General features: G+C 41.9%; 1 protein-coding gene across 1 annotated transcript in view; it reads right to left on the bottom strand.

Moving 5' to 3' along the window:
• Nucleotides 1–814: 814 nt before the first annotated feature.
• The window catches only part of SMC1A (structural maintenance of chromosomes 1A), a 46,867-nt gene continuing 20,301 nt past the window's right edge, over nt 815–27,380 (bottom strand). Inside the window, exons 10-25 of the mRNA XM_004389118.2 lie at nt 26,709–26,894; nt 26,437–26,616; nt 26,196–26,342; nt 25,962–26,099; nt 24,789–24,905; nt 24,575–24,681; nt 20,224–20,365; nt 18,000–18,145; nt 17,756–17,909; nt 16,620–16,730; nt 6,737–6,893; nt 6,117–6,271; nt 5,839–5,990; nt 4,383–4,452; nt 3,983–4,093; nt 815–3,554 (exon numbers count right to left, since the gene is read on the bottom strand). Of these exons, the coding sequence (XP_004389175.1) occupies nt 3,471–3,554; nt 3,983–4,093; nt 4,383–4,452; nt 5,839–5,990; nt 6,117–6,271; nt 6,737–6,893; nt 16,620–16,730; nt 17,756–17,909; nt 18,000–18,145; nt 20,224–20,365; nt 24,575–24,681; nt 24,789–24,905; nt 25,962–26,099; nt 26,196–26,342; nt 26,437–26,616; nt 26,709–26,894 (2,157 nt within the window). The 3' untranslated portion in view covers nt 815–3,470. The remainder of the gene's footprint in view (nt 3,555–3,982; nt 4,094–4,382; nt 4,453–5,838; nt 5,991–6,116; nt 6,272–6,736; nt 6,894–16,619; nt 16,731–17,755; nt 17,910–17,999; nt 18,146–20,223; nt 20,366–24,574; nt 24,682–24,788; nt 24,906–25,961; nt 26,100–26,195; nt 26,343–26,436; nt 26,617–26,708; nt 26,895–27,380) is intronic.

Genomic DNA, 27,380 nt, shown 5'->3' on the forward strand with positions numbered 1-27,380 from the left:
TTTCCCCAGCAAACTATCCGCTTCAGTATTTCTGAATTGCTTTGCTGTTTACCTTCAGGCCTTTTTGCATACTGTTCCCACTAGGTGGAAATTTCTTCCACTTCCTTCTCACTTGGCCAATTCCTACCAGTCCCTCAAGACTCAGTTCAGGTGTCACCCCTTAAACTAGAAAATGCCTTTCCCCAATCTGTTAGATGCCCCTTTTTCTGCGTTGATCAGTGTGCTTTACTGCTGTTTATGAATTGCCTCCCCAACAAGACTGTAAGCTCAAGGGTAGATTAAGAGTTTGCTCAGTGTGCCACACTGTGACTGCCAAAGAGTGAAGTGCCCAATTAAAGGTAGATAGATACTCTTGTGGAGTACTCTTCAACTCCCCAGACTAAGGGTTCTGAGTACAAGGGAGTCAACCTAGAGTCCTCCAACAAGCTCTAGGCATTGCCTGAGGATAGTAGGAGGCAGTGTGGAACACTGGGAAAGAGTGCTGGGCAAGCACTAAGGAGATCTGAGTTTAAGTCTAGGCTTTGCCACTGAACAAGTCATCTCACCTCCGTGATCCTCAGGACTTAAGTTCTCTAAGCTCCTTTGTAGCACTATGTTCCTGTGTGCCAGGGCCTTAGCCCAAGGCATCATATGTAATCCTTCTCACTCCCTGTAAGGCAGGGAGGGATTAGTTATCCAGATTATTATCCACACCTACTGAATCAGATTCCCAAGGGCAAGACCAGAGAAATTTTTTTAACAAGCCTCACATCCATTGGATATGGAGGTGTGGCAAGGGACTGCTGCTTTTCATTATAAGCCCTTCTGTACTATTTCATTTCATGTATATGTTGCTTTGGAAAAAAAGAACCTTCACCAAGGATTTCTGATACACAGCCAAAGTTGACAACCACGTGCATAGTGGAGAAATCACTAGACTGAATTCGGGGACCTGGGTTCAAATCCAAGCCATTATCTGCTAACTGGATCACTCTTGCTGACTCACTTAACCTTTCTGGCCCTCAATTTCCACACCTGTAAAGTGGGGGAGAATAGCAATTGCTACCTCTAAAGGCCTGTAACGATCCTGGCACTAGCTAGATTGCTTTAAACATATTTCATTTAATTTTCTCTGCACTGCAAGGCAGGTGCTTATTATTTCTTTTTACAGATGGGGAAACTGGTCCCGAGAGGTGAAGTAACTTGCCCAAGTTTCTACAGCTAGGATTTGAACCAGGTCTGACGCCCAAGTTGTGCTGTTCCGTATCATCCAGCATTTCCCAAAGTATGGTACATGTAGCACTGGTGGTATGTGACTTTTTGGTTGAACACAGACAAATTTAGTTTGTTTTAATAACTATGCATTTTAATATATAGTAGAAAAATACATAATCAGCACATCAAACCCGTGATTTCATGGATATCACTGCTTAGGATGAAACTAAAGTAGGTAACAATGCTAGGCTGAGGATAACCCCAGGAAAAATATTGAGTAAACAGAAGGGCAATTTGGAAGTATCCATCAAAAACAAAAATATAAAAATCCTATGACTCTGCAATTCCACTTCCAGCTATCATCCCTAGGTAAAACTTTCACATATGTTCTTTCACACACACTTTCCCACATCTACAAGGATACTCCATGTAGTACTTTGCATTAGCAAAAACTGAAAACATGTTAATGTCCATCACAAAAGAAATGGGTACGTGAAATGTGGTACAGTCATATGATGGCAATCTATGCAGAAATTACAAAGAAGTACATCTACATGTAGCAACATGCATAGGTCTCAAAAAATTAAGCAAGCTGCAGAACAATTCAATATACCATTTCATCAAGCACAATATTTTCAATGAATTCACATCTGTATGTAAAAGTATTAAAACAAAGTCTAGATGGATGTACAACAAACATAACAGCAGTTAAACACGAGGAGGGGGAAGGGATCAGGATCAGAAGCCGCAGTCAAAGGAGGCTAGCTTTATCTTTAACCACCTAATTTCTTAAAAGGAGACTGGATTCATGCATTACTTGGGTCATTAAAATTGATTTAACTTTTATAACACAAAAATATACAGACTAGAATAAGCCAAAAGTCTGACAGTGTATGTGAATGAGTGAAGGCTGAACTCACTGCACCAGGCTTTGCTGCCTCTGCGAAGTCCCAACAACTAACCAGATTAGCTCACAAAAGGAACCTCGCAACATGTTATGCTGGGATGTGGCACAGGCTCTCTCTCCCCTACTTCCTCACAACCCATGTTGGGGCTCAGGAACTGTTACTACACATGGTTGAAGCTATAGGCTTCCTTAGGCCCTTCACTTATCAGGCAAACCCCATCAGTGCTGTGGGACTTTCCCAGCAACCAGGGCATTCAGCAACTCCAAGATTTGGAAGCTCCTACTGTTCCTAAGAACCAGGATCAGAAGTCCTCATGGTCCAGGCATGAAAAGGTTTGTATTCTGAGGAGTCAGCACCTAGTGAACTCCAGGCACGGATAAGGCCTCCAGTGAGGAGCTTGACATCATTAAATCCTATGAGGTAGGTAATATTGTTAGACCCATTTTACAAATGAGGAAACTGAGGCACAGAAAGGTCAAATGACTTGCCCAAGGTCAAACTAGTAAGTGATAAAAAATGGGACTAGAACCTGTAACTGTCCCTTGCTCTGCTCCTAGTGCCTGATCAAATCCTACTAATTTGTCAAGGTCCCATTCAAATGTAAACTTCTCTAGGAAGCCTGAAGGTGATCTTACTCTTCTAAAATACAAAGTACCCTTACATATGACATTCTATTAATCAGTAATTCATGAGCCCATTTTCATCTCCTTACTAGGAGGGTAGCGATCACGTCTGGTTCAGCTCTGTATTCCTAGCATACAGCCTGACAAATAGTGGGTGTTCAGTATGTGTTTGATGAATGAGTGAATACATAAATGAATGAATGAATGAATGAATGAAGGCAGTTTCAGGTGACTGCCTAAGAATCCTATGAGGTCCTGAGTACCTTTGTGTAGCTCTGACGTGCTGTCATCCTAAGCTCTCTTGGAATCAAATTCAGCCTAGGCTCCTTATAAAACAAGTCTCCAATACCTTTATTAGTTTGCAAACACACCCACATACACACGAGTACACACATATACCCACACACATATACCTACACATACAGTGGGCAAGGGGCCCATGATTATGGGTGATGGCGCGAGGGGACAGGAAGCAGGAAGTGGACAGATGGCCCTGTTCAGCTCAGTTCAGTTCAGCTCAGCTCAGCACCTCCTTCCAGAGGCCAGGATGCTCCCTGTAGCTCAGGAACTTTTGGTCCAGACCTAACGTCACCTCTGTTCTTCTTCATGCCTGACAGCAGTGCCTAAATTCCCATGACTATACCAAACATGGCCAGGAGGTAGGGGAAGGTGGGGAGCCAAACAGCCAGAGATTGGGAGAGGGGCAGCTGAGGGATCCAGACAGGGTGGGAGGGCAGAACTACTGCTACTGCTCATTGGGGTTAGGGTTGGCATCTGGGTACTTGGTGAGGTCGAAGGTCAGGACTTTGCTGATCACACAGTCCCCTTGCTGAAGGAGAAGGGAGAAAAAGAAAAATATAAGGAGAGAATTAAGAGGGGTCTACCACCTCAGGACCGGGGACCTCAAACCCTCCTCCCTACATACCTGCCTAAAGCCCAGGCAAGAGGTGTCTCTGGGTGTGAGAGGATGTGCTTGGTCCCATATGCCTTCTATCCCTGCCTACTTCCACACTCACCTCCTTTTCTCCACTGTCTGGTTGCCGCTGCCTGGCCTTTCCACCTGTCCCCAAATGTAACGGCCCTGCCCAACTGGGCTAGCTAAGCCTCCAGGGCCAGGCTCCAACAAGCCCAGATGGCAGTTCAGGATCTGATTCCCTATACTCTCCGCCCACCTTACCCCTCCACTGCAGTTTTCCCTTCCTACCCTGGGGAGTCAGCCAGGCAGTGGGGCTGGCTCCTAAGCCAGGCCTGCCCTACCTCAGGATAGACTCCAATGAGGCTCTCAGCCTTGGTGTAGAACTCCTCCTTGAGAGAGATGACGATGGCCTGGAAGTTGCAAGTCGACTGCTCCTTGATGTAATTTGCCACCTGTGGGAGGGGCCGCTGGGTACTTAGCAGGGCTCAAGCCCTAACATTCCCGTCTTTCAGTCAGAACCAGTAGGCAGAGGAGGTGAGATGGGGGTGGAGCGTAGGGAGAAGAGAGGCTGAGAGAAGGAGGCCACTGGACAGTACCACAGCATGGATGACCCTGGGCCCAGCCTCCCAGGCACAGAGGGCAGGCAACAGGAATGGCTAGGGTGCACTCAGGAGTTGCTCCCTGAAACCCAGCCCCAACCTAGGGGCCTCCCTCCCGGGCCCCCACTTTCCTTGTACCCACCTTGCCAATGTTGGTGTTATCCAGGGCAGCATCGATCTCATCCAAGACGAAGAAGGGGGCTGGCTTGTAGCTGGGAGGGAACCAGTAGGTGAGCTGACACTGAAGCGGGGGCAAGGAGGGGTGGGACAGCCCCAGGCCCCATCAAACAGGCCAGCTTCCCCCTTCACTTCTTCAGAGACTAAAAAACCCAGGTCCTAATGTTGCCTGAGCCCCTAAAGGCCAATGAATCAACCGAGCCCTCCTCTGAACCCAGCCCTGTGCTCCAGGATCCTGTAGAAGAACCAGAAGGGGGAAGAAAGCTCTCCTAGGTTCTGGCCAGATTGACCAAGCTGTCTAGAGTCTGCCCAGTCCCCCTCCTCCATGCTGTCATCTTCCTGCCTCAACACATGCTACACCCTCTGTTTAGAATGCCTGCTGGTCTCCCTGGCAAACTTCTATTTCGTCTTTATGTCTCTTGCTCTTGAAAGCTTTCCCTAGCCCACCCACACCCTCCTCCACATTGGATTAAGTGTCCCTCCTCTGTGCATCCACAGCACCATTGCTCACCTCAGTAACAATACTTAGCACACTGTCTGTTTACACGCCTGGTTTCTACTAGATTGTGAGCTCCTCCAGGACAGACACCGTGTTTGACTATCTATATCCAATCCCTCCACAAGGTCTGGTACGAGCAACCCTCAAGAAATGCCTGCTGCTTAAGCATTATGCTTTCTTAAGAACTATCTATATGGGATCAAAGTGACAACAGCAACTTGAAAGATTAGATAGGAACCTTAGGAGGTAGTGAGTTTATATTAATGGGGGAGGAACAACTCAGAAAAGGAGGGTGAGAATGGTTACACAACTCTAAGAACGTAATCAATGTCACTGAATGGTACATATAGAAACGGTTGAATTGGTATATGTTTTGCTACGTATGTTCTCAACAACAAAATAAAAAATTTTTAAATAAATAAATAAAACATTTTAGGTAGAAAAGAAAAAGAAGTGCTTGCTGAATGACGCTGCATAATCAAGCACTAAGTTGTGTGGGTCAGACTCAAGTACTATGGACATTCAGGAGTGGGAAGTCAGGGTATGCCACAGTGGTCAAAGAGGGCTTCCAAGAGAAAGGGGAGGGGAGAATACGGAGGTGTGAAGGGGTGGAAAGTGACAGTCAAGCTAGATTTGCACAGAAAGGGCTTATTAGACAGCAACCATGTGAACAAAAGCCTGGAGGTGGGACTGAATATATGCAGGGGCCAGTACAGACATGCTGAGTGGATGAGGATACACAGGTGAGACAGGTCCAGGAAAACCAAACCAGATACACTGTAGTTGGTAGCGAAACAGGGATGCAATCCAGATTCCACTAGAACGTCTTCACCTCCGAAGATCTCTCCATATTCTTGTGCCCCAGAGCCTCTAGTAGCCTCAGTTCAGTCTCTCCACCAACTGCTCTGGGGAGTAGCCTTACCTGTGGATGGCAAAGAGCAGGGCCAGAGCTGCCACTGTTTTCTCCCCCCCTGACAAGTTGTCCATAGGTCGGAAGCGTTTGCCAGGAGCTACGCAGTTATAGTTGATGCCATCCAAGTAGGGCTCCTCAGGGTTCTCAGGGCCCAGGAATGCCTGGAGGGGGAAGGCAGATAGGTTAGGATCTGGATCTAGGGTCTGGATAGGAATGGGGACAGGAAGTCTAGAGGGAAGGGCAACTGAGGATGGTAGGAATTGGCTGAGTAAGGGGCTCCAGCATACCTGGGCGCTGCTGTTGCGTGACAGGGCCTTATAGATCTCATCAATGTTGGTGGCCACAGATTCAAAACAAGCATTGAAGCGGTCAAAGCGCTCCTTCTTGATTTGTTCAAATGCCTGCTTGGCCTTCTTGGCTCGCTTTCGGGCTGCCTCAAACTCTGTCACAAGGGAAAGACAGGTGACTCCTCAGTGCCTGGTTCTGCCAGGGCTGGGGACCACATCCCGGCAAGAATGATCTGCAAATGACAATCTGCAGAGTAGGTACATTCCACAGAGGGACAGAAATGCCTGGAGAGGGTCCCAAGAAGAGGTTACCACAGACTCTGCTTCCAGTGGGCCAACCCCACAGGGTAGAGGAAGAAACATGGGCTTGGAGCCACATAAACACAGATCCTCCCTGGACTCTACCAGCAACCAGCTGTACCACCCTGGACACACATTTCATTTTCCCTCTCTGAACCACAGCAGTTTTCTACTCTATAAAATAGGTGTTATGTATGACCCCTACTGTTTAGGGGTCTTGGGAGTTATAAATAAGAAAGCATGTAAAAATGGGAATGGTTGTAATGTATAAGGACAACCTCTGCCCTCATCTCAGGCCCAAACAGAAGGGGGAATCTTACCATCTGAGGTCTCCTGGAACTTGTCTCGGACACTTTCCAGCTTTTCCATGGCCTTCATGTTGGGGGCAGCAATGCGTTGGAGTACACTCTGCTGCTCATTCAGCTTCTGCTGCAGTGTGTTCATCTCCTGCTTGATCTCCTCCTCAGCCTGGGCATCCTGTAAGGCCCAGGGCCAGCAACATCAAGAAAGGCTTGGCCCCTGTGCTCAGGCCCCCACAGAGATGCTTTACTGAGTGGGCCTTGGGCACCTGCTCCCATGCAGAAGGCAGGTTCTTCCTCCTCAGCTCAGCTCTTCCCACCAGGCCCTGCCTACAGTAGCCATTCCCACCATCCCTGGAAATTATAGGCTAATGCTGCTTTCTCATCTCTAGTCCTTCCCCAGGCCCTGCCAACGTCTTTTGTCTTTCAGGAGGCGGTACCCCTCTCTGGCTCTCAGCCAATGTCATGAGCCAGCAACATCCCAGGATGACCTAGAGGCTCCCACACAAGCTGCTCTGGAATTTGCTTACAGCTCCACAATGAATAAGGTAACTTACCTTTTCTGCTCAGATCACTACAGTTGAGCAAATTCCACTTGAGTTTGGTTTTACGTCTATGGATATTGCATATGCATGTCTGGGCCTGTGCCTTTCTGCCGCTTTTAGTCAAAAATATTTACTGAATGCCTACTACGGACCAGGCCATGGTCCCCATGCTCACAGAGCTCATGGGTCTAGCAGAGGCATGCATGTAAGTAAGAAATCAGAATACTGTATAATGAACGCTAAAACAAAAATAAGCAGAGAATGTTGGGTCCGCACACAAGAAAGGCACCTAACTCAGACTCGGGCCAAGGAAGGCTTCCAGGAACATGTCTATGCTAAGGCCTATAGAATGAATGGATGAGGACAGAGAGAAGGAACAGTGTTCTAGGCAGAAGGGAACATCACATTCAAAGGTCAGGGGTTATCCTCGAGGAATTTAAAGCAATTCAATATGGCAATTGTGTGTCTCTGTGTGTGTGTGACTGTGCATGTGCACAGTGTTCAGTGAGGGCACAGGAAGAGATGAGGCTGGAGAGACAAACAAAAGACACATTATGAAGAACCTTGTTAAGAGGTTTGGACTTTATCCCAAGGGAGGTGAGGGAGGTATCCCTAAACAGTTTCAAACACAGGAAGGGCGTGAACAGATTAACATTTTAGAAAAGCCCTTCCGAAGATCTCTATATACTGCTACAGAGTGGTCTCCAGGATATATTTTTAAGTGAAATATGAAAGGCACACAATAGTATGCTATCTTGTATCTAAGAAAGGAGTGGCAGGAATATTTGTATTTTAAAATCACAACAAGAAAAAAGGATAATCCAAAACCTAATTAAAATGGCTACCTATAGAGTAAGGGAGGGAACAAGGAAGATGAAGGGGACACAACAAGCCAGACTTGTCTTCACGTACCCTGTTCTATACTTTTGGTTTTAGAACCATATGAAAATATTATATGATTATAAAACAAAATTAAATCAAAATGTGAAGATCACTGTGTAAAAAATTATTGGGGAACAGGATATTCACAAGATGTCAAAGAATCACCCTAACAATTACTCACTGATTGCAATGGTAAAAATCTACATTTAGAGTTGAAAGAGCTGGCAATGAACACCTTAACTAAGGGATCAAACTTAACATCACTACTAGTAGGACATCCTGACATTACATGCTTCCTGATGTGGTGCAATATGAAGTACATGGCATCGCCAATGAAGTGTTCTTGTCCCAAAATATTTAACCTGAATCTATCAAGCCTCTGGACTAGACCAAACTTCCCATTTATAGGAAATACAAGGGTTGGAAGAGCAAGTTAAACAATACTGTAAGGAAATCAACATACCCGTAATGTGGGGCATTCTACAAGACAACTCACGTGGACTCTTCAGAAGGTCAATGTCATGAAACAACAAAAAAAAAGTGAGGGGACTATTCTGTATTAAAAGAAACAAGAGAAGAAATACCAAAAGCAATACATGAATCTTGATCGAATCATAGTTTAAAAAAAAAACCTACAAAAAAATACTTTTGGAACAACTAGGGAAATTTGAATATGGATATTATGGAATTGTTAATAATTATTATTAATTTTCTTGGATATAATATGGAATTGTGGTTATATAGGAGAATTCCTTGTTCTCAGCATGCTGAAGTATTTAGGGTTGGAGTATCATGAGGTCTTCAACTTCCTTCAAATGGCTCAGTAAAAACCAAAAAAAGTGCATATGTAGTGGGGAAAGAGGCTCCTCCAACCCTTCTATTTCCTGTAAATGGAAGTTTGGTCTAGTCTAGAGGCTTGATAGATTCAGGTTAAGTATTTTGGGGCAAGAATACTTCATTGGTGATGCTGTGTACTTCATATTTGTACCACATCAGGAAGCACATAATGTCGGGATGTCCTACATGTGATGCTAAGTTTGATCTCTTAGTGAAAGGGAGAGAAGAAGACAAGAGAGATAAGAGACAAAGCAAATGCAGTAAACAATTCATTGGTGAATCTAAGGTGAAAGGTATATATATGGGTGTTCTTTTAACTCTGTTCTAGGTTTGAAAATTTTCCAAATTAAAGTTGAGAAAAAAACCATAAATCAAAATGCTAAATAGAGAAATTCCTAAAAATCGAAAAAACAAAACAAAGAAACCTAACTACATGCCAAGTTGGTTAAATACTGAGAATTATTTCAAATTACAACATAGGAACGTACATGCCCACTGAGACATTAGCTTAATGTCAAAAAGAACCTCAAAGAAATTTTAAACATTATTCAATAATCAAATTGTTAGTAATAATATCTTTAAGATAAAATTTGTAGTAAAATATATATAAGAAAAGATTTGCCATTTCAACCTTTTTATGTGTGTAATTCAGTGACATTTATTATATTCACCATGTTGTGCAACCATCACCATTATCCATCTCCAAGTTTTTTCATCACTCTTTACAGAAACTCCGTGCCTCTTAATAACTCCCTCTTTCCTCCTCTCCTGATAACCACTCTGGCCTCTATGCATTTGCCTATTTTAGATATTTCATGTAAGTGGGATCATACAATATTTGTCCTCTTGTGTCTGATTTCACTCAGCACATTTTCAAGGTTCATCCATGTCATAGCATGTATTAAAACTTCATTTATCTTTATGGCTGAATAATATTCCACTGTATGTATATAGAGGATCCCTGGTAGCACAGTGGTTAAAGCACTCAGCTGTTAACCTAAATGTCAGTGGTTCAAACCCAACAGTCACTCTGTGGGAGAAAGATGGGGCAGTCTGCTTCCGTAAAGATTTACAGCCTTGGAAACCTTATGGGGCAGTTCTACTCTGTCCTTTAGGGTCACTATGAGTAGGAATTGACTCGATGGCAGTGGATTTGGTTTGGCTATGTATATGCCTCATTTTGTTTATCCATCCACCTGTTGATGGGCACTTAGGTTGTTTCCACCTTTTGGCTATTGTAAATAATACTGCAATGAACACTGGTATACAAGTATCTGTTTGAGTCTCTGCTTTCAAGTCTTTTGGGTATATCCCTAGCAGTGGAATTGTTGAGTCATGGCAGTCCTTGGGTGGTGCAAATGGTTAACCTGCTTGGCTGCTAAATGAAAGGTTGGAGGTTTGCATACATTCAGAGGTATTTCGGAAGAAGTCCTGGCAATCTACTTCCAAAAAACCAGCCACTGAAAATCCTGTGGAGCACAGTTCTACTCTGACACACATAGGGTTGCCATGAGTCAGAATCGACTTGACGGCAACTGGTTATGGTAGCAATAATATCTTATCGTGATTTTCAAACTACTATACATACAGTAAGATAAAGTAAATATGTTATTATGTTAATGCTGTTAGGAAGCAAGATTTTCAGCAAGAATAATTAGAGACTCAAACAAAATCAATGATGTTAAACTGTGAACATTTCAATTTCAATCAGAAGTATCAATATGAACTCATGATGCATTTTCCTTTCAAAATAAAATATGTATTTCGTAGCCAAGTCTACTAAAAAGTTTTAGAAGCACTGACCAACTCTGCAGTCATGAGCACTCTACTATCCAGATGGCAGTCATTAAACAATCCCACTAAAAGAAGCCAGAGATTCTCGGTGAAATAGCTAAGTATAGGTCTGGGGCAGAAAATGTAGAGGATGAGCCTGGACTATTAGATCATATCAGAAAGCAAGGAAGGTATCAAAGATTACAAGGGTTGCAACAAAATGATTCTGAAGACAACGTGAATAAGTTCCTACTGGCCAAAGACAGGAAAACTTGAACACCAAAAAAGATAATAACCACAACAGATTAAAACACACCAAATACATTTATATGTGTAAGTTCATAATTACACAAAAATAACTCAGTGGACAAATCTTGAGAATGCTAAGGAACGAACTCATTAGTTTATAAGCTGGTAAATAAAGGGAGAGAATCAAGCACACATTTTGCCTTTCCTATGCAAACTGTACCTCAGGGTAACCAAACAATTGATGAGAGGAAGTCTATATATAATATTCCAACTAATAAACAAAGAGAAATGATAGAATTAGAAGATTACCATTTTGCAACCCATGATGAATTGCTGGATCTAGGCAATGACCATTGTGGCTGCTAAACGCAAAAAAAAAAAAAAAAAAAAAAAGGCGACAACCAGACATTATGTACCTCCTGATGGAAGTAACATGACTACCTATGAAGTAGCCTTGACCAAAACAAACAAAATCTGAATTTGATCAAGCCTCTGTCCAATACAACAGCCACTAGCCACATGTGGCTAAGCTTGTAAAAATTGGCTACTGTGACTGAGGAACTAAACTTTTTACTTAATTAAACTGAAAAACTGATACTCGATTCAGCTACTGGAAAACTTTTAGGTATATCTGGAACAACTTGGATATGTAGATATTTTTCAATTGTAAATCTTATAAAATCCAAATACAGATAAAGTATGTCTCATGAAAAGTTAAGCATCCAAATTGAGATGTGCTGTCAAGTGTAAAATAGATACTGGATTTTGAAGACTTAGTACCAATAAAGAGTGTTAAATATCTCATCAAGGAAGCCTTTCTCAGCATCTCCATAATGACATTAATCCTGGCTCCTGCCACTGCCTAGTTTCATGTCTCTTTCCCCAATTTAATATGATCACCACATTTTGAGAACCTCCTGTTTGCCAGCTCCCTGGCTGGACACACAATAGAAGTAAACAGAAACATTGTTTACTTGCTAAAATGATACTTTTTTGGGTATATTAGGTTTAACAGACTATAGTATTAAATTTAATTTCTTTTCATTTTTAAAAAATGTGGCAACTATGAACCCCTGAGACTACTGTGCTGAGATAATTTTTAAACTTTAAACCAAAAATAGCCCCTAAAGTCTTCTTAAAGCCAAACAATAGTTTAGTTTAACTAGTAAAAATGTCTGCCTTGAGCATTATGCTTTTTTAAGATCTATATGGGATCAAAGTGACAAAAGCAACTCGAAAGATTACATAAGAAGTTTAGGGGCAGTGAGTTTATGTTAATGGAGGAGGAACAACTCAGAAAAGTGGGGTGAGAATGGTTGAACTACTCGAAGAATGTAATCAATGTCACTAAATGGTACATGTAGAAACTGTTGAAATGGTGTATGTTTTGCTGTGTATATTCTCAACGACAACAAAATAAATATTTTTTTAAAAATGTGGCTACTAGAAAATATTAAATTACACACGTGGTTTGTGTTTTATTTCTATTGAACAGCATTAATCTATACATAACTACCCACTTACAGGAACTATGAGGGAGAACAGATGTTTTGTTTTGTTTTGGGGGTGTATTTTAAACATCACTAGGACATAATCAGCAAAGTACAGAATGTAGAAAACCCTATAGGAGTAATGATCCAATTTCTTAAACAACAAAAAACACTGCAAAGGAAAATAAAAATAGATGGGAGGGGGAATCTATAGATTAAATGAGATTTAAGAGCCATACCAACCAATCATCATACTTATCAATCATCTATCTATATATCTATCAATCTATCTACTTTATTTTTACACAAATAACGTGCACCTTCTATGTTTACTTGCCAACCACGACCCCTCCCAGGAGGTATTTTCGTAGGCTCTGCTACACGTTGCTGATAAAAAAAAAAAAAATCAGCATAGTGTGCTTAGGAAAATACCTGGCAGCGGGAAGGCATGGTTGGCAAACAAACGTAGAAGGCACGTGTTATTTGCGTAAAAATACAGTATCTATCTTACTTGGCTCCCAACCCAAGCAAGCAAACTCTCTATACGTCTGTGTGTGTGCATACGCATGCATGACATTCAGGGAAATGTGAATATTAATTACCATATTAAGGTGCAATAACGGTATTACTTTTTCAAAGGATCCTTATCTCTCTTAGAAATAAATACCAAAATATGAAATGATATGCTGCCCAGGATTTATTTTAAAATAACCAGGTGGGAAGGGGAATGGAGTGTGTAGGGGTGCAGATGAAACAAGTTTGGTCATGAATTGACAACTGCTGAAGCTGGTGATGGCTACATTAGGGACACTGTACTATTTTACTTTTGTACATGAAATTTTCTACAATACAAACTAAAATTAACAACAAAAATCAACTTGAAGTGGCTCCCACTGGCCAAGGATGGGACAATTTGAGCATCAAGAAGAAAAATGACTCCAACAGACTGAAACACTCAAATACATAAGGTTATAATGAATAAGAAAAATCCTCACTGGTTACCTTTGAAGTTACAACACTATCCAAAGTTACAAGGATATCCAACTCATTACTCTGAAAGCTGGTAAATAAAAGCATTAAGTATTTATCCTACCTTTTCTGTACTAACTGTATTTCAAGGGAATATGGGAAAGTTCTCTTCAGAATTCCAACTAATAAATGAAGGGACATGATAGAACTAGAAAATTACCATTTTGAAACCTTTCACAGATCTAGGCAATGATCACCAATGGCTGTTAAAACCAATTCATGAAAGACTGATAGGGAGCTTTATAAAGGATGGATCAGGCTAACAATATGTGAACCTAGTGATAGTGGTTTTTGGTTTATCTAACGTTGTATTATGTAAATTTTCAAACATACACAAAAGTACAGAAAATAATATCATGAACCCCCATGTACCCATTCAAACCCAAAAACCCACTGTGGTCGAGTCAATTCCAATTCATAGCGACCCCATAGGGCAGAGCAGAACTGCCCTATAAGGTTTCAAGGGCTGTAATATTTACGGAAGCAGACTGCCACATTTTTCTCCCTTAGAGAGGCTAGTGGGTTCGAACTGCTGACCTTTCAGTTAATAACTGAGCACTTAACCACTTTGATTATGAATTCATGGCCAATACTGTGCCAGCTATACCTTCCAACTCCCTCCCTACACTCAACTACATTAAAGCAAATCCCAAACATATCATTTCGCCTGTAAATACTTCAGTATGTATCTCTAAAACAGGGTGTTTGAACCTCGGCACTATTGACATTTTGGGCCAGATGATTTGTTGTTGTGGGGAGCTGTCCTGTGCATTTTTGGGCATTTAACAACATCCCTGGTCTCTACCCATTAGATACCACTATTAACACCCGCCCCAGTTGTGACAAGCAAAAATGTCTCCAGACTTTGCTAAATGTGCCCAGGAGGCAAATTCCTACTCTCTCCCGCCAATTGAAAACCACTGTTTTAAAAGAGGACATTTAAAAAAATATAATACCATTACCACTCCTAAAAATATTAACAGTAATTTCTTAATATCATAAAATATCTGGTCAGTGTTCAAACCGTCCTGTTTTAGAAAATTCTTTTACACTTTTTTTCAAATCAGGATCCAATAAGGCACATACATTGAAACTGGCTGCTGTCTCTTCAGTCTCATTTAGTTTATAGGTTCCTCTTCCCTCTCTTTTCTTTGCAATGGATTCAAATGAAGTCCACAAATTACAACTGATTAACTTGTCTCTTTTAGCTTATAACAGTCCCCTCTCCCTCTTTATTTTTCGTCTGCCCATTTATTTACAGAAGAAACCAAGTCTTTTGTCCTTTAGAGTTTCCCACAGTTTGGATTTGGCTAACGGCATCCCTGTGGTTTTAGTTAACACGCTAGCACAGGTGTTTATTGTAATTGGTGGATACAGACACTTGATCAGATTCATGTTTGAGTTTTTGTCAAGAATATTTCATAAGCAATGTTGAACACTGATTAATTTTAACACCACAAAGAGACAACTGACATCATTTGTCTACGGATGTGATGCAAACGGAAGTTTGCAAATACACAGCACCACCTGTGACATATTCTTAGAAAAAAATTGAACCTGAATCCAATCAAACCCTAGATTTAATTACCAGTTTACAGGAAATAAGGAGCCCTGGTAGCGCAGTGGTTAAAGCACTCGGCTGTCAACCAAAAGGTCAGTGGTTCGAACCGACCAGCAGCTCCATGGGAGAAAGATGGGGCAGTCTCCTTCCGTAAAGATTTACAGCCTTGGAAACCCTACAGGGCAATTCTACTCTGTCCTATAGGGTTGCTATGAGTCAGAATTGACTCAATAGCAGTGGGTTTGGTTTTTTGGTTACAGGAAATACTGGGGATAGAAGAACATGTTAAATAACATCAGAGATATGATCGGAAAATTCTACAGGGCAAATGACAGAACGTATTTCTTAAATAAACGGGAAGAAAAAAATAAAGAGGGAGGGGAAAATGTTATAGACTAGAAGAGACAAATCAACCCATTGTAACGCATGGACCTCAGTTGAATCCTGATTTAAACACAGAAACTTAAAAAAAAAAAAAAATTTCATGGGATTTCCATGGAAATCTAAACATTTGCCAAACAGTACGATATTATGAAGTTATTCTTAAAGTTTTCTAGATGTGATACTGTGGTTATGTTTTTTTTTTTTTAAAGAGTCTTTATAGTCTAGATGTTGAGGTAATTATGGATGAAATAATGTCTGGAATTTGCTTTAAAATAGTTCACTGGGTATGGAAAGGGGTATAAGAAATGAAATTGACCATATGTTGCTAATTGTTAAAACTGGGTAATGGGTACCTGGGGTTCATTATATCATCCTCTCTACTTCTATATATGTTTGACATTTGCATAATAAAAAAGTTTTTAAAAAATTAAGTCCCTGTGGCTTAATTTTTATAATGATGAGGTATGGATTATAAAGCACTAGAAATGATTTAGGAAGATCCTGCAGTATAGTCTACGTGAGGAATGAAAGTGGCCCAAAATAGAGAAATAGTGGAAACAGAAAAAAGCAGACTTCATTAGGTATTTAGGAGGTAGAATCACTAGCGCTTGGCAAGTAACTGAATTTGTTATGTGAGACGAGTCAAGGACGATGCTCAGATTTCTGGTTCGAGCATGCGGGTGGCACTGAGGAGCAGATTTGAGAAAGAGGACTGGCGTTGGAGGCACCTGTGGGACCTAGCATAGACATGGCAGCTGAAGCTAGGAGAGTGAGAGATACCGAGGATGACAAAATGCCAAGTAAGAAGGAAAAAGTACCTACAACAGAGCCCTGGGGAACGTTTTGAGGCCTATCCGTGCACTATACAGGAGCATGTTCTCTGTGTGTATATCCAGGCTTAAGATGTGTACATACATGGAAGGGGAAAAGGGGCAGGGACACAAGCAACTGGAAGTGGAGGTGGGAGATGTGCATATGTCTTTGTGTGTATAATCAGGGAGACCCTGGGTCACAACTCAATCCTCCTTTCTTGCCAGCTCTCCCCTCTTTCTAGCCATGGTCTCCATAGGGCCCAGAGGGGTTGACCTTCTCTCTGGACAGCTGGGAAGATGGCTTCCCACCCCACATCTTCCACCCCTGTGACTGATTCTCACCTTCAGATCCTCACACAGGTCACCGTAGTCAATCTCGATGAGGGCCTCTCGTGCATAGATACTGGAAGTTCTCTGGGAACCACTCACTGAATCCTCCCCCTGGGAGCTACCCTGCAATGGTGAGAGGGAGATTCTAATGGAGCAGACTGGCCATGAGAGTGCCTCTGAGGAGGGGGGTGCTGGGGTTCCTTTGCAGCCTTCGATGTCTTTGAGAAAGCACCTTGCTAAAAAGTAGTGTAGAGATAGAACAGCAGCTTTGAAGGCAGAAAGACCTGAGTTCAAAATTGGGTTCTACCACTAATAGGGTGATCCTGGGCAAGTCATACTCTCTGATCCCAAGTTCCTTCACCTGTAATATGGGGACAATGCCTGTCTGGTAGGGCTATAGTTAGGATTAGAGACAATTATGTCATGTGCAACTATGATGCCTGGCACATTTCTGGTGTTCAAAATATTTTACTGAATTAAACAGAAATGCTATTAGGAGGGGAGAGGGAGAAAGACCTGGGAGACTAAGATACACGACCAGGTCTAAGACAAGATATATGCAAACCTCCTCTCAGTTAACATTCCCCACCCCCTCACTACCAATCTTCACTTCCAATGGATACAATGCCTTGGCTCCCCTATTGGCTAGTGTGCCTCTTTCCTATAGCTAAGCTTCCTTACCTCTGCACACTGCTGATGTCCCCTACCCCACCCTCTCCTGGCTAACTTCCCTCAACATAGCTATCAACCCTCAGGTCCCCCCAGCTTCCTGTCTTCCTTTGTTCTTGCTCTTGGCTAATATCCCTCAATTCCCACTCTGATATCCATCACCCAGTGAGGTTAACATAGCTCAAGTTCCTAAAGTTAATGAATGACTTCATCCTCTCCTGGCTTAGTTCCCTCACCACCTGCTGGCATACAGCCCCGCTACCCCCAATTCAACTTCCCTCTCACACCAAGCCTATTACCTTTCACCCCACCTGCCTTCATAACCTCACTATGCTTCATTGCCCCTGCATCCCTCCTATGTCCCTCACCATCCCCTGCCTATCATCCTTCTCTTTCTCACCTGCCCCTCCTGGCCACTGTCATTTCCCATTCCTGGTTAATGTTCACAGCCCACTCCCACCACCAGCAATAATTCTCACCTCTTCCTGACTAATATCGTCCATGGTGCCCTTAGACAGTGGCAACTTGATGTCCTGCATCTTGCAGGCCTGTAGCAGGTTGTGGCGGTCACTGCGCTTCTGTTCAAGCTTGGTCTCAATGGCTGTCACCTCCTTCTGTAAGTGGGTCATTTCCCTAAGAAGGTCCAGGGAGCTAGGTGAGACCCAAATTCGGCAGGCTGCCTGCTCTACCTGCTCTCCCCACCCCAAACCTGAACCCACTCACTTGTTGGCACCTCCCAGTTTCTTACGAATCTCCTCCATCTCGTGATTCTTGTCATTCACCTCTGACTTCTTGGCCAGGTGCTGGTTCTTCAGGTCCTGTAGCTGGGCCATGGTCTCATCTATGATCTTCATGTGTCTCTGCTCCTCCTGGTTCCAGCAGGGGAACAGGACAAGAAGTGAAGGCTTTCCCCAACTCACCTTGGGATCTTCTCCCCTGCCCCCACCCTTTTCACCAGGCAGTTTGTTGGAGCCTCTCTTCAATGAGCTCTGCTTCCACAAACCCCTAATCACCCCTCAAGCCTCCTTCATCTTTTCTGAAATTATTTGGTTGCCTTCTCCCACCCACTCCAATTATACAAGATGCCTGTTGTAGAAAAGTTCAAAGTATACAAAACGTATAAAGCAGGGGGGAAAAAATCACTCATAATCCTACCAGCCAATGATAACCAACTTACATTTTAGCATATTTCCTCCCAGCATTATTTATAGACAGCTTTACATAGTTCCTTCCCATATTATTTATAGACAGTTTTACATAATTGAGACTAGATTGTAATTAAAACTCTATATTCTGACTTAATGTTATTTTTGAGCATTTTTCCACATCAAAAACTGCCTGTCACAAGCAGTATAACATTTATGTTTTTAAAGAAGCACATATAAACAATACTGTACATTTTCTATGAGAACACATATATGAATGCAAAAGTATTCCATTGTATATAAAAGGTCTTTAGTATAAACTAAACCGGGATTGCCTCTGGGAAGAGAATAAGGGACTAGAATTGAGAGTGGTCAAAGGGGATTGTAGCCTTATAATGTTCTGATTTTTTAAAAGGAGAATTTTTTCTTCTCATTTTGATCCTAAAAAGTCACATAAAAGGGACATACCTGCAAGTTACTCTCAGACGGTTCATAAGAAAAACTATGCATATATACAGGAAATAAAAATGTAAATGTGGCAAAATGCTAATGATTGATGAACCTTGGTGAAGGGTATATATGAAAGTTTCTTTGTACTATTCTTGCAACTTTCTGTTAAGTTTAAAACTATTTCAAAATAAAAAGGGAAAAAGTCACACAAATGTATTATTCTGGGTCATCTAGATGTCCACCCAGTCCTACCCCAGATTTTACTGCCCAGGGTACTTAGCATTTAAGATTCTAGTGATACCAAACAGTAAACTTTAGTAGCCAAAGGGTAATGAAACAACAAACATGGGCAGACATAAAAGTCAAACGGTATGTTCAAACCAGGTGATGACCAAATCACTTTAGGAGGGGATGCTGTAAGGAACAAAGGTTTCACAGTAATTTAAAGAGAATAGGTGTTGGAGAACTGAATCATCACATAATACACAGTGGTATGGGCACGTTAAACTAAAAGGAACTGACTTGTAACAGTCAGCAGCAGAGTCGCACCGTGAAAACTGATTCGATTTCAGCAAAACAACATCATCTGTTGCAGTGATTTAACATGGTTAATTTGAATTTTATTAGTTTGCTAGTATTTAATGTGAGTCTGTCTTGATTTTTTTTTTTGTTAAGTGTTTGAAGTATATACATTTGTATATCTTTAAGTAACATTAAAAATTTTTTTTCTGAGCCAACACTGGGGATCTTAGGAATATTTTTCCTTTAAAAGGGGTCCATGTATTACTAAAGTTTGAGCAACACAAATGCTTAATAATGTAGCATAATTTATTAAATTCCTAATTCCCAAGGGGTATTGGCAATTTTCAATTTGGAACTAAATAATGCTTGCAATAAACATCACCCTGTGTGCACAAAGCTCTGACAGTATTTTGGATTATTTCCTCAGGTATAACTGAGAATTCTGAATACTCTTCACAGATGGTGCCATACTGCATAAAGAATACTGGTCTCATGCACTACGGCCAGTACTGAGCATTATCTTTCTTTTAATTTAAATTAGTATGATAGGAAACAAATTATATCTGATTGTTGCCTTAACTTGCATTTCTTTGATTACTCATAAGGCTAAATTATTTGTATGTGTTTATGGACCATTTGAAATCTTTTGTTGAACTGTCTGTGCCACTTAGTTGATTTTTTTCCCCCTTATTTGGGTCTTGGTGTTTTCCTTACTGAAAACACTTAGATGAGAGATTCATAAATTATTGATATCAGCCTTCTGTCCATCTTATCTCTTCCAATATTTCCTCCCAGTGTTTAGCCTGTCTTTTCATTTTCTCCTTCCTTACCTTCTTGAGCTTTTCTATCTCATTCTCATCCTTTTTCACTGTCTGCTCCCACATGTGCACTTTATCTTGGTCCTCCTTTAGCTGGTTCTTTTCAAAATCCAACTGGATGCCCAAGCGAGTCTTCTGATTCTCAAACTCCAAACTGCAGAGAGGAACAGGAACTAGGCTCAGGGCTCAAGGACCCAGAGTAACTGCTGAATGTCAGGCACCACTCAGCTCATCCACCCATATTTGTTATTGTTGTGCGCTGTCGAGTAGATTCCGATTCATAATAACCCTATACGACACAGCAGAAATGCCCCTAGGGTTTCCTAGGCTGTTATGGAAGCAGATCGCCAGGTCTTTTCTCCCATGGAGTGCCTGGTGGGTTCGAACCACCAACCTTTTCAGTTAGCAGCTGAGCACTTAACCACTGCTCCACCAAGGACCTAGAGTTACTACTAAATGTCAGGCACCACTCAGCCCATCCACCCATATGGCCCCATAAAACTCCTCCCTGAAGTTAGGAAATGGAAGTTTCTCAGCCTAGCCCTCTGGACATGGCACAAGGCCAGGGAGACTGAGCTAAATATAAACTCCATTCATTCCCTGTGAACCTTTGGAGGACTCCAACGTTTTCCCAAGTTCCTAGAAGAAGGCACAAAAAGTATCCACCAGCTATGATAATTCGTATTTATTGAGCTTCTGTGCACCTTATACACATACCTCTAATCCTCACAATAGTCCCACAAGTTGGTATTATTATCCTAATTTTACAAATGAGGAAACTTAGGCCAAGAGGTAAGAGACTTGCCCAAGGTCACAAGCTAGTAAATGGCACATGTGAGATTGAAACCCAGGTCTAACATCAGAACTTGGGGTCTTTTTCCTATACTATCATTGCAATATAATGTAGTGGTTAAGAGGATCAGGATCCTGGCTCTGCCACTTACTAGTGTAATCTCGAGCAAGTTAAAATTACACTCTTCATGCCTTAGTTTCCTCATCTGTAAAATGGAAATAATAAAAGTAATGACCGTGGAGTTACTGGGGAGTTTTTTTTTTTAATTAGTTAATATGTATAAAGTCCTTAGAACAGTGCCTGGCATGCAGTAAGTATACAATAAATTTTAGTTTATCATCATCATTGCTGGGTACACTGGTTTTATTCAGCTCATCTTTGCCCAAAGGTTTAGACTCAACAACCACCCCCCGTCTTCCCCAAGATTCCTGAACCTGAACCTCTTAAGGTCTTGGTAGGCTTGGGCAGTACAAAATCATGGACAAAATACTAAGTTCCTCATTTTGATCAAAGATTCTATAGAAGAATCCTGACCAAAAGAGAGAAAATGCAGAACAGAATTTCAAATTCTCTTGACTCCAAACTTTCTGAAGCAATGGATGCTGGATGAACCCCTGAAACTATTGCCCTGAGATAATCTTTAAACCTTAAACCAAAAATACCCCTGAAGTCTTCTTAAAACCAAACAATAGTTTAGCTAAACTAGTAAAAAAAACTCTGCCTTGAGCATTATGCTCTTTTAAGAACTATCTATTTGGGATCAAAGTGACAAAAGCAACTCTAAAGATGACAGGAACCTTAGGGGGCAGTGAGTTTATGTTAATGGCGGAGGAATAACTCCAAAAAGGAGAGTAAGAATGGTTACACAACCCGAAGAATGTAATCAATGTCAATGAATTGTACATGTAGAAATGGTTGAACTGGTATATGTTTTGCTGTGTATATTCTTGACAATGAAAACAAAATAATAAAAAAAATACTGGGTTCCTGCTACTGCCCTCCTTCCCAGCTCTTCAGAAACTCAAAGTATATGAGAATATGGAACTACCATACCCAGACATCAGCAGGCCAAGCAGAGCTAACTTCCAACTGCTTGCCCTCCTTCCCCCTATATCGTGAGACAGATGCTGCCAGATGTCATGCTAGCAGGCTTAAACCCGTTAGTCACTATAATTTAAATAGAATGTAATTAACTCCATAATTTTGAGCTATGTAATTTTAAATTCAATCTCTTAAACATGATTCATAAGGCCCTCTGTGATCTGGCCCCTGCTGACCTCTCCACCACTCCCGCCTTTCTCCTGACCCCCTTTCATGCTCCAGACATTCAAAACTACTTAGCTTCCAGAACAAGGCATGTTATCTCACACCTCCAAGCATGCTGTTTTTGCTGCCTGGAAATCCCTTCTTCTGTCTGCTGCCTGGCTGGCTAAATCCTACTCACTCTTTAGGTCTCCAGTTCATCACTCTTGTTCTATGAAACCTTCTCTGACTATTCTGAGCAGACTGAGAATTTAGTTTCTACTGCCCATTACTGGGTTCCTCCCTTTGTGGACTTAAGGTCCAAAGATGAGTTAATCATATCTCACAGTTCATAATACACTTATTGTCTATGCAAGACCCTTCCTTGTCCCCTTTGTTTCAATCCCTAATTCCAACTTTCATTACCTTCCCTACTGTGAGCACGTACTCTAAAGTGACATACACTTATATGTACGTATATATCCTTAAAAATGCATATCCTTATGTCATTTTGTTTTTAAATTTACGCAAATGGATGGTGTTATAAATTTCACTTTCTTACTTTTTAAGTCACACCAGATTTATAATTTATCCACGTTACTGCCTATAAATCTAATTCTTGCTTTGAACTCCTACACAGTATTCCATAGTCTGTATATTCATCACATTTAACTTACACTTTCCCCCAGTGATGGTCATCTACATCGCCACCAACATTCCTACTACCACAAATTATGCCAAGATGAACAACCTGAATGGGTCTCTTTGTGACTCTGTGGCAAGACTCTCTCTGGGATATATATCTAAGAGTGGGCTGCTAACTCACAAGGCATATTTAAACTTATTTTCACTAAATACTGCTAGGTTGTTTTCGAAAACGACTGTACCAGTTTACATTCTCACCAACAGTACATGAGAGTTCTTGGCTATGAATGTCAACAACACTCATCATTATTCACTGATAAGTACAAAGTGGTATCTCATTGTTTTAATTTGCATTTCTTATACTTATAAATAAGACCAAATATCTCTTCATATTGTTGTTAGCCATTCAAGCTTCTCTTTCCATCAACTGCCAATTCACATCCTCTGCCCATTTTTCTATTGGGCGTCTTGGTTTTTTTTTTCCTCTTGTTGATTTGCAGTTCCTTGAAAATTTCCTCTGTATTTTGAATCTACCTCAATTACAGCATCAATCATACCGTTCTGAAATTGCTGATCTACTTGTTTGTCTCCCCAACTACTCCTGAAGACAGGGACAGTCTCTGATTCAATTCTATATCCCTTGAGCCTGCCTTAGGGGGCAGAAGAGCAATTCATCTTTATTGTATGGGTGAAGAGCTAGCTATTCTTCCAACCTAGAACTTCTTTCCTCCTCCCCTGCATCATCCATCAGGATAATGACAGTGTCATGGATTGAATTGTGTCCCCCCAAAATATGTCAACTTGGCTGGGTCACGATTCCCAGTATTGTATAATTGTGTACCATTTTGTAATATGATGTGATTTCCTTATGTGCTGTAAATTCAATCACTATGATCTAATAAGATGGATTAGCAGCAGTTATACTGGTGACGTATACAAGATTGGACAGTGTCTTAAGCCAATCTCTTTTGAGATATAAAAGAGAGAAACAAGCAGAGACACATGGGAACCTCATACTACCAAGAAAGCAGTGCCAGGAACAGAGTGTGTCCTTTGGACCTGAGGTTCCTGCGCAGAGAAGCTCCCAGACCAAGGAAAGATTGATGACACAGACCTTCCTCCAGAGCCAACAGAGAAAGCATTCCCCTGGAGCTGACGCCCTGAATTTGGACTTGTAGCCTACTGGACTGTGAGAGAATAAACTTCTCTTTGTTAAAGCCATCCACTTGTGGTATTTCTGTTAGAGCAGCAGTAGATGACTCAGACAGACAATAATAACAATATTTTTTGTTCTTAGTATGTGCAAAGTATTATGCTAAATACTTTGTAAGGATTACTTTATCTGATCCTCCCAACAAAGCCATGTGACAGGTACCATTATTATCCCATTTTACAGATAAGGAAACTGGGGCTTAAGAGGTCAAGTCACTGCCCAAGATCACAGTTCATGAGTTGTGGAGGTGGGATTTTAACCAGGTAAACCAAGTCTAACACCGGCACTCTTAACCACTATACTATGCCATACTGCCTCCCTGATCTCCCTGTTATTTAAGGCCTACCTCCAATAAACTGCCATAGTTCTAAGAGCTGGTCCTTGCCTTATGATGACATCTGACTTTTCAAGGATGTCAGGCTAGAGGTTCAGGCATCCTAGTCTCCCCTTCTACTCACACTTCCACCTACCGTTTCTTGGCGATTTCATTCTGCCTCTTCACCTTCTCTTCCTCAAACTCCCGAATGTTGCGCACACCAATCTCCCGACAAAACTCTTCAAATACCTCATCTTCTACCTGAGAGGAGAAGCCAGGGAGGGCAGAGGCCCTTTTAGTCACAGTTCTGCTTGCAGGCTCAATCCTGCCCTGATGCACATGCTGTCATGGCTCACCCCACTACCAACCTGGTTCATCTTCTCCTTCAAGTCTTTCATTTCCCTCTCTCGGCTCTGGATGATCCTTTTGATATCATTGATGCGAGGCCCAAAGTTGGCTAGTTCACTCTCCAGCTTGGACTTTTCCTGAAGGAAATGCAGTTGAGAGGGAAAGAGACCAGGCTCCTCGGAGGAAAAGAGCTACCCTGACTACACTGTCCCCATGGTCAGAAGGAGTGGCTCTCCACACACTTGAGAGAATCTGAACTTAGCACCATTGCCCTAGTCAAATCACCCATCATCTCTCACTTGAACAATCATATGACTTCCTTCCTGGCCTCCAGTTTGACCAGATCCAATTCATAGAGCTGAGCACATAGTAAACACCATTAGTTACAGGTCTACAATTCCTTATCTATAACCCTTGGGGTGAGATATGTTTTGGAATTCAAGCTTTTTCAGATTTTAACAAAAGGTAAAACAATACATATACTACAAATTACTAACACTTCCAGGGTAGTCTGGGAAGCACACCATAATTAAACACATTAATATTTCTGCACGTAAATGTCTCAATAATCACATTAAGTGGTTTAAGACTGGAAATAGCCTCGTATCTATTCAGATCAGGTTTTGGCCACCAATTTATACACACACACACACGCACACACCACAGAAACCACTTTTGTTTTCAGAGCTTTCTGAACTTTGAATTTTGGATAAGGTATTATGGACCTGTATTAGATGAGTGAACAGTTGATAATGTTTGTACCAAACTCCAACAATGCCCTTTCCTATTCCCTTTTCCTGCTTTTTCTCCAAAACACTTACTACTTTCTTACATACCATATCATTTACTTATTTTAACTTCTCTCTACTTGAATATAAACTCCATGGGGCTGGGATTTTTGTGTTTTGTTCACTGCAATATCCCCAATACCTAGAACAGAATCCTCACCTACAGGGATTGAAATGCCTGTAGCTCACTTTCAGAGGAAGCACAAATATTTGCTGAATGAATGAATTATGCTAATAACAGTACCTAATATTTACTGAACACTTACTATGTGCCAGGAACCAGTCTAAGCACTTTACTTGCTGAGAGGAGAGGAGGAAGTGGGACAAGTTCTCCAACCCTGGAGAAACCTAGGCCAGGAATGTGAGAATGGTCTTTGGAGGACAGGGATGGAAGCCAAACCACACCTGCAGATTCAGGGCTAGATGTCGTGTCTTGGTCTGTTCTAGGTCACTCTGTGAGTACTTGAGCCGCATCTGCAGTCCATGGGCCTGAGACTGCACCTGACGCAGCTCTGCCTCTTTCCGTTTTGCTTTCATCTGTTCCTGAAGGAGACAAGAAAGGAGGACTAAGTGGTAAGAAGACAGCCAACCTGGGTTTGGGATCCCCCACTCCCAGGGACAGCACTGCCTGTGGCTTACTTTCAGCTCCTCTGTCAGTCGCTCCTTCTTCTCTTTCAACTTGTCTACTGCTTTCTCATCCCAGCGTCGTGCCTTGGCCTTCAGGTCACTGGCCCCACCAGAGATTACTCCTGACTTCTGGAATAGGGTCCCATCCAATGCCACTGTCTACACACAATAGGGAGAACAGAAGAGGGGTTGAAGCTGAGTAATCTCCAATACTGAGCCTGTCCAGCTCCAGTCTAGGCAAGGGAATCCATACCTTGTGGCGCTGGTGGCCTCCAAAGGCAATGCGGCGGGCATCCTCCACATTGTCACAGACAAGGGCGTTGCCACAAGCATACTGCAGGGCCTTTTTGATGTGAGGTGGCTCATAGCGAATCACATCAATCACTAGCTTGGCCCCCTTGAGCTCCCGGAGTTTCTCATCTGTAGGCTTTACCTGTGAGAAGAAGTTCAGTAAGTGGCAGAACATGGAAGGCTGGGAGGAAGGGCCCTCTCACACTGCCCTGACCCCCACCCCACAAACCTCACCTCCAGGTAGTCAAGAGGCAAGAAGGTCTCAGGCTCTCCACGCTGCTCCTTGATATACTGAATACAGTCCCGGCCTGTCTTCTCAGAGTCTACAATAATGGCATCCATGTTCTTGCCCAAAACCTTGGTTACAGCAATCTGATACTTCTTTTGTGTGGGCTGGCAGAGGTCAATGAGGCGGCCATACTGAGTAAAGTAGGAAGGGAAAAGTGAGGCATGAGGCTTTCAGGAGTTGGCTCAGGAATCCCAACTCCCAGCTCAGAAAGGGGCATAGGCTAGAATCTGTACCAGGAATATAGTACATGCAGTGGATGAAAAGCCCGCTCTGGCCCCAAAGGAACAACTGCAGACAGTCGTGTCTGAATCCAAAATCATCTTTCTAAACCTAACTTTTACCATTTCACAGACCGCTGCCACCCCAGACACTAGACTAGATATCTTTTTTTTTTTTTAATATTTTATTGTACTTCAGGTGAAGGCTTACAGAACAAATAGTTTCTCATGTACCAGCAGCACACATGCTGTTTTATGACATTGGTTAACAACCCCACAACATTTTAACCCTCTAAATTCTCAACTTTTTTTTTTTTGTGGTGAAAATACACATTGCCAAAGATAGACCATTTCAAAAATTTTTACATACACATTTAAGTGACATTGACTACGCTCTTC

The sequence above is a fragment of the Trichechus manatus genome, unplaced genomic scaffold (genome assembly GCF_000243295.1).
Source record: "Trichechus manatus latirostris isolate Lorelei unplaced genomic scaffold, TriManLat1.0 scaffold00233, whole genome shotgun sequence".
NCBI classification, from domain to species: Eukaryota; Metazoa; Chordata; class Mammalia; order Sirenia; family Trichechidae; genus Trichechus; species Trichechus manatus.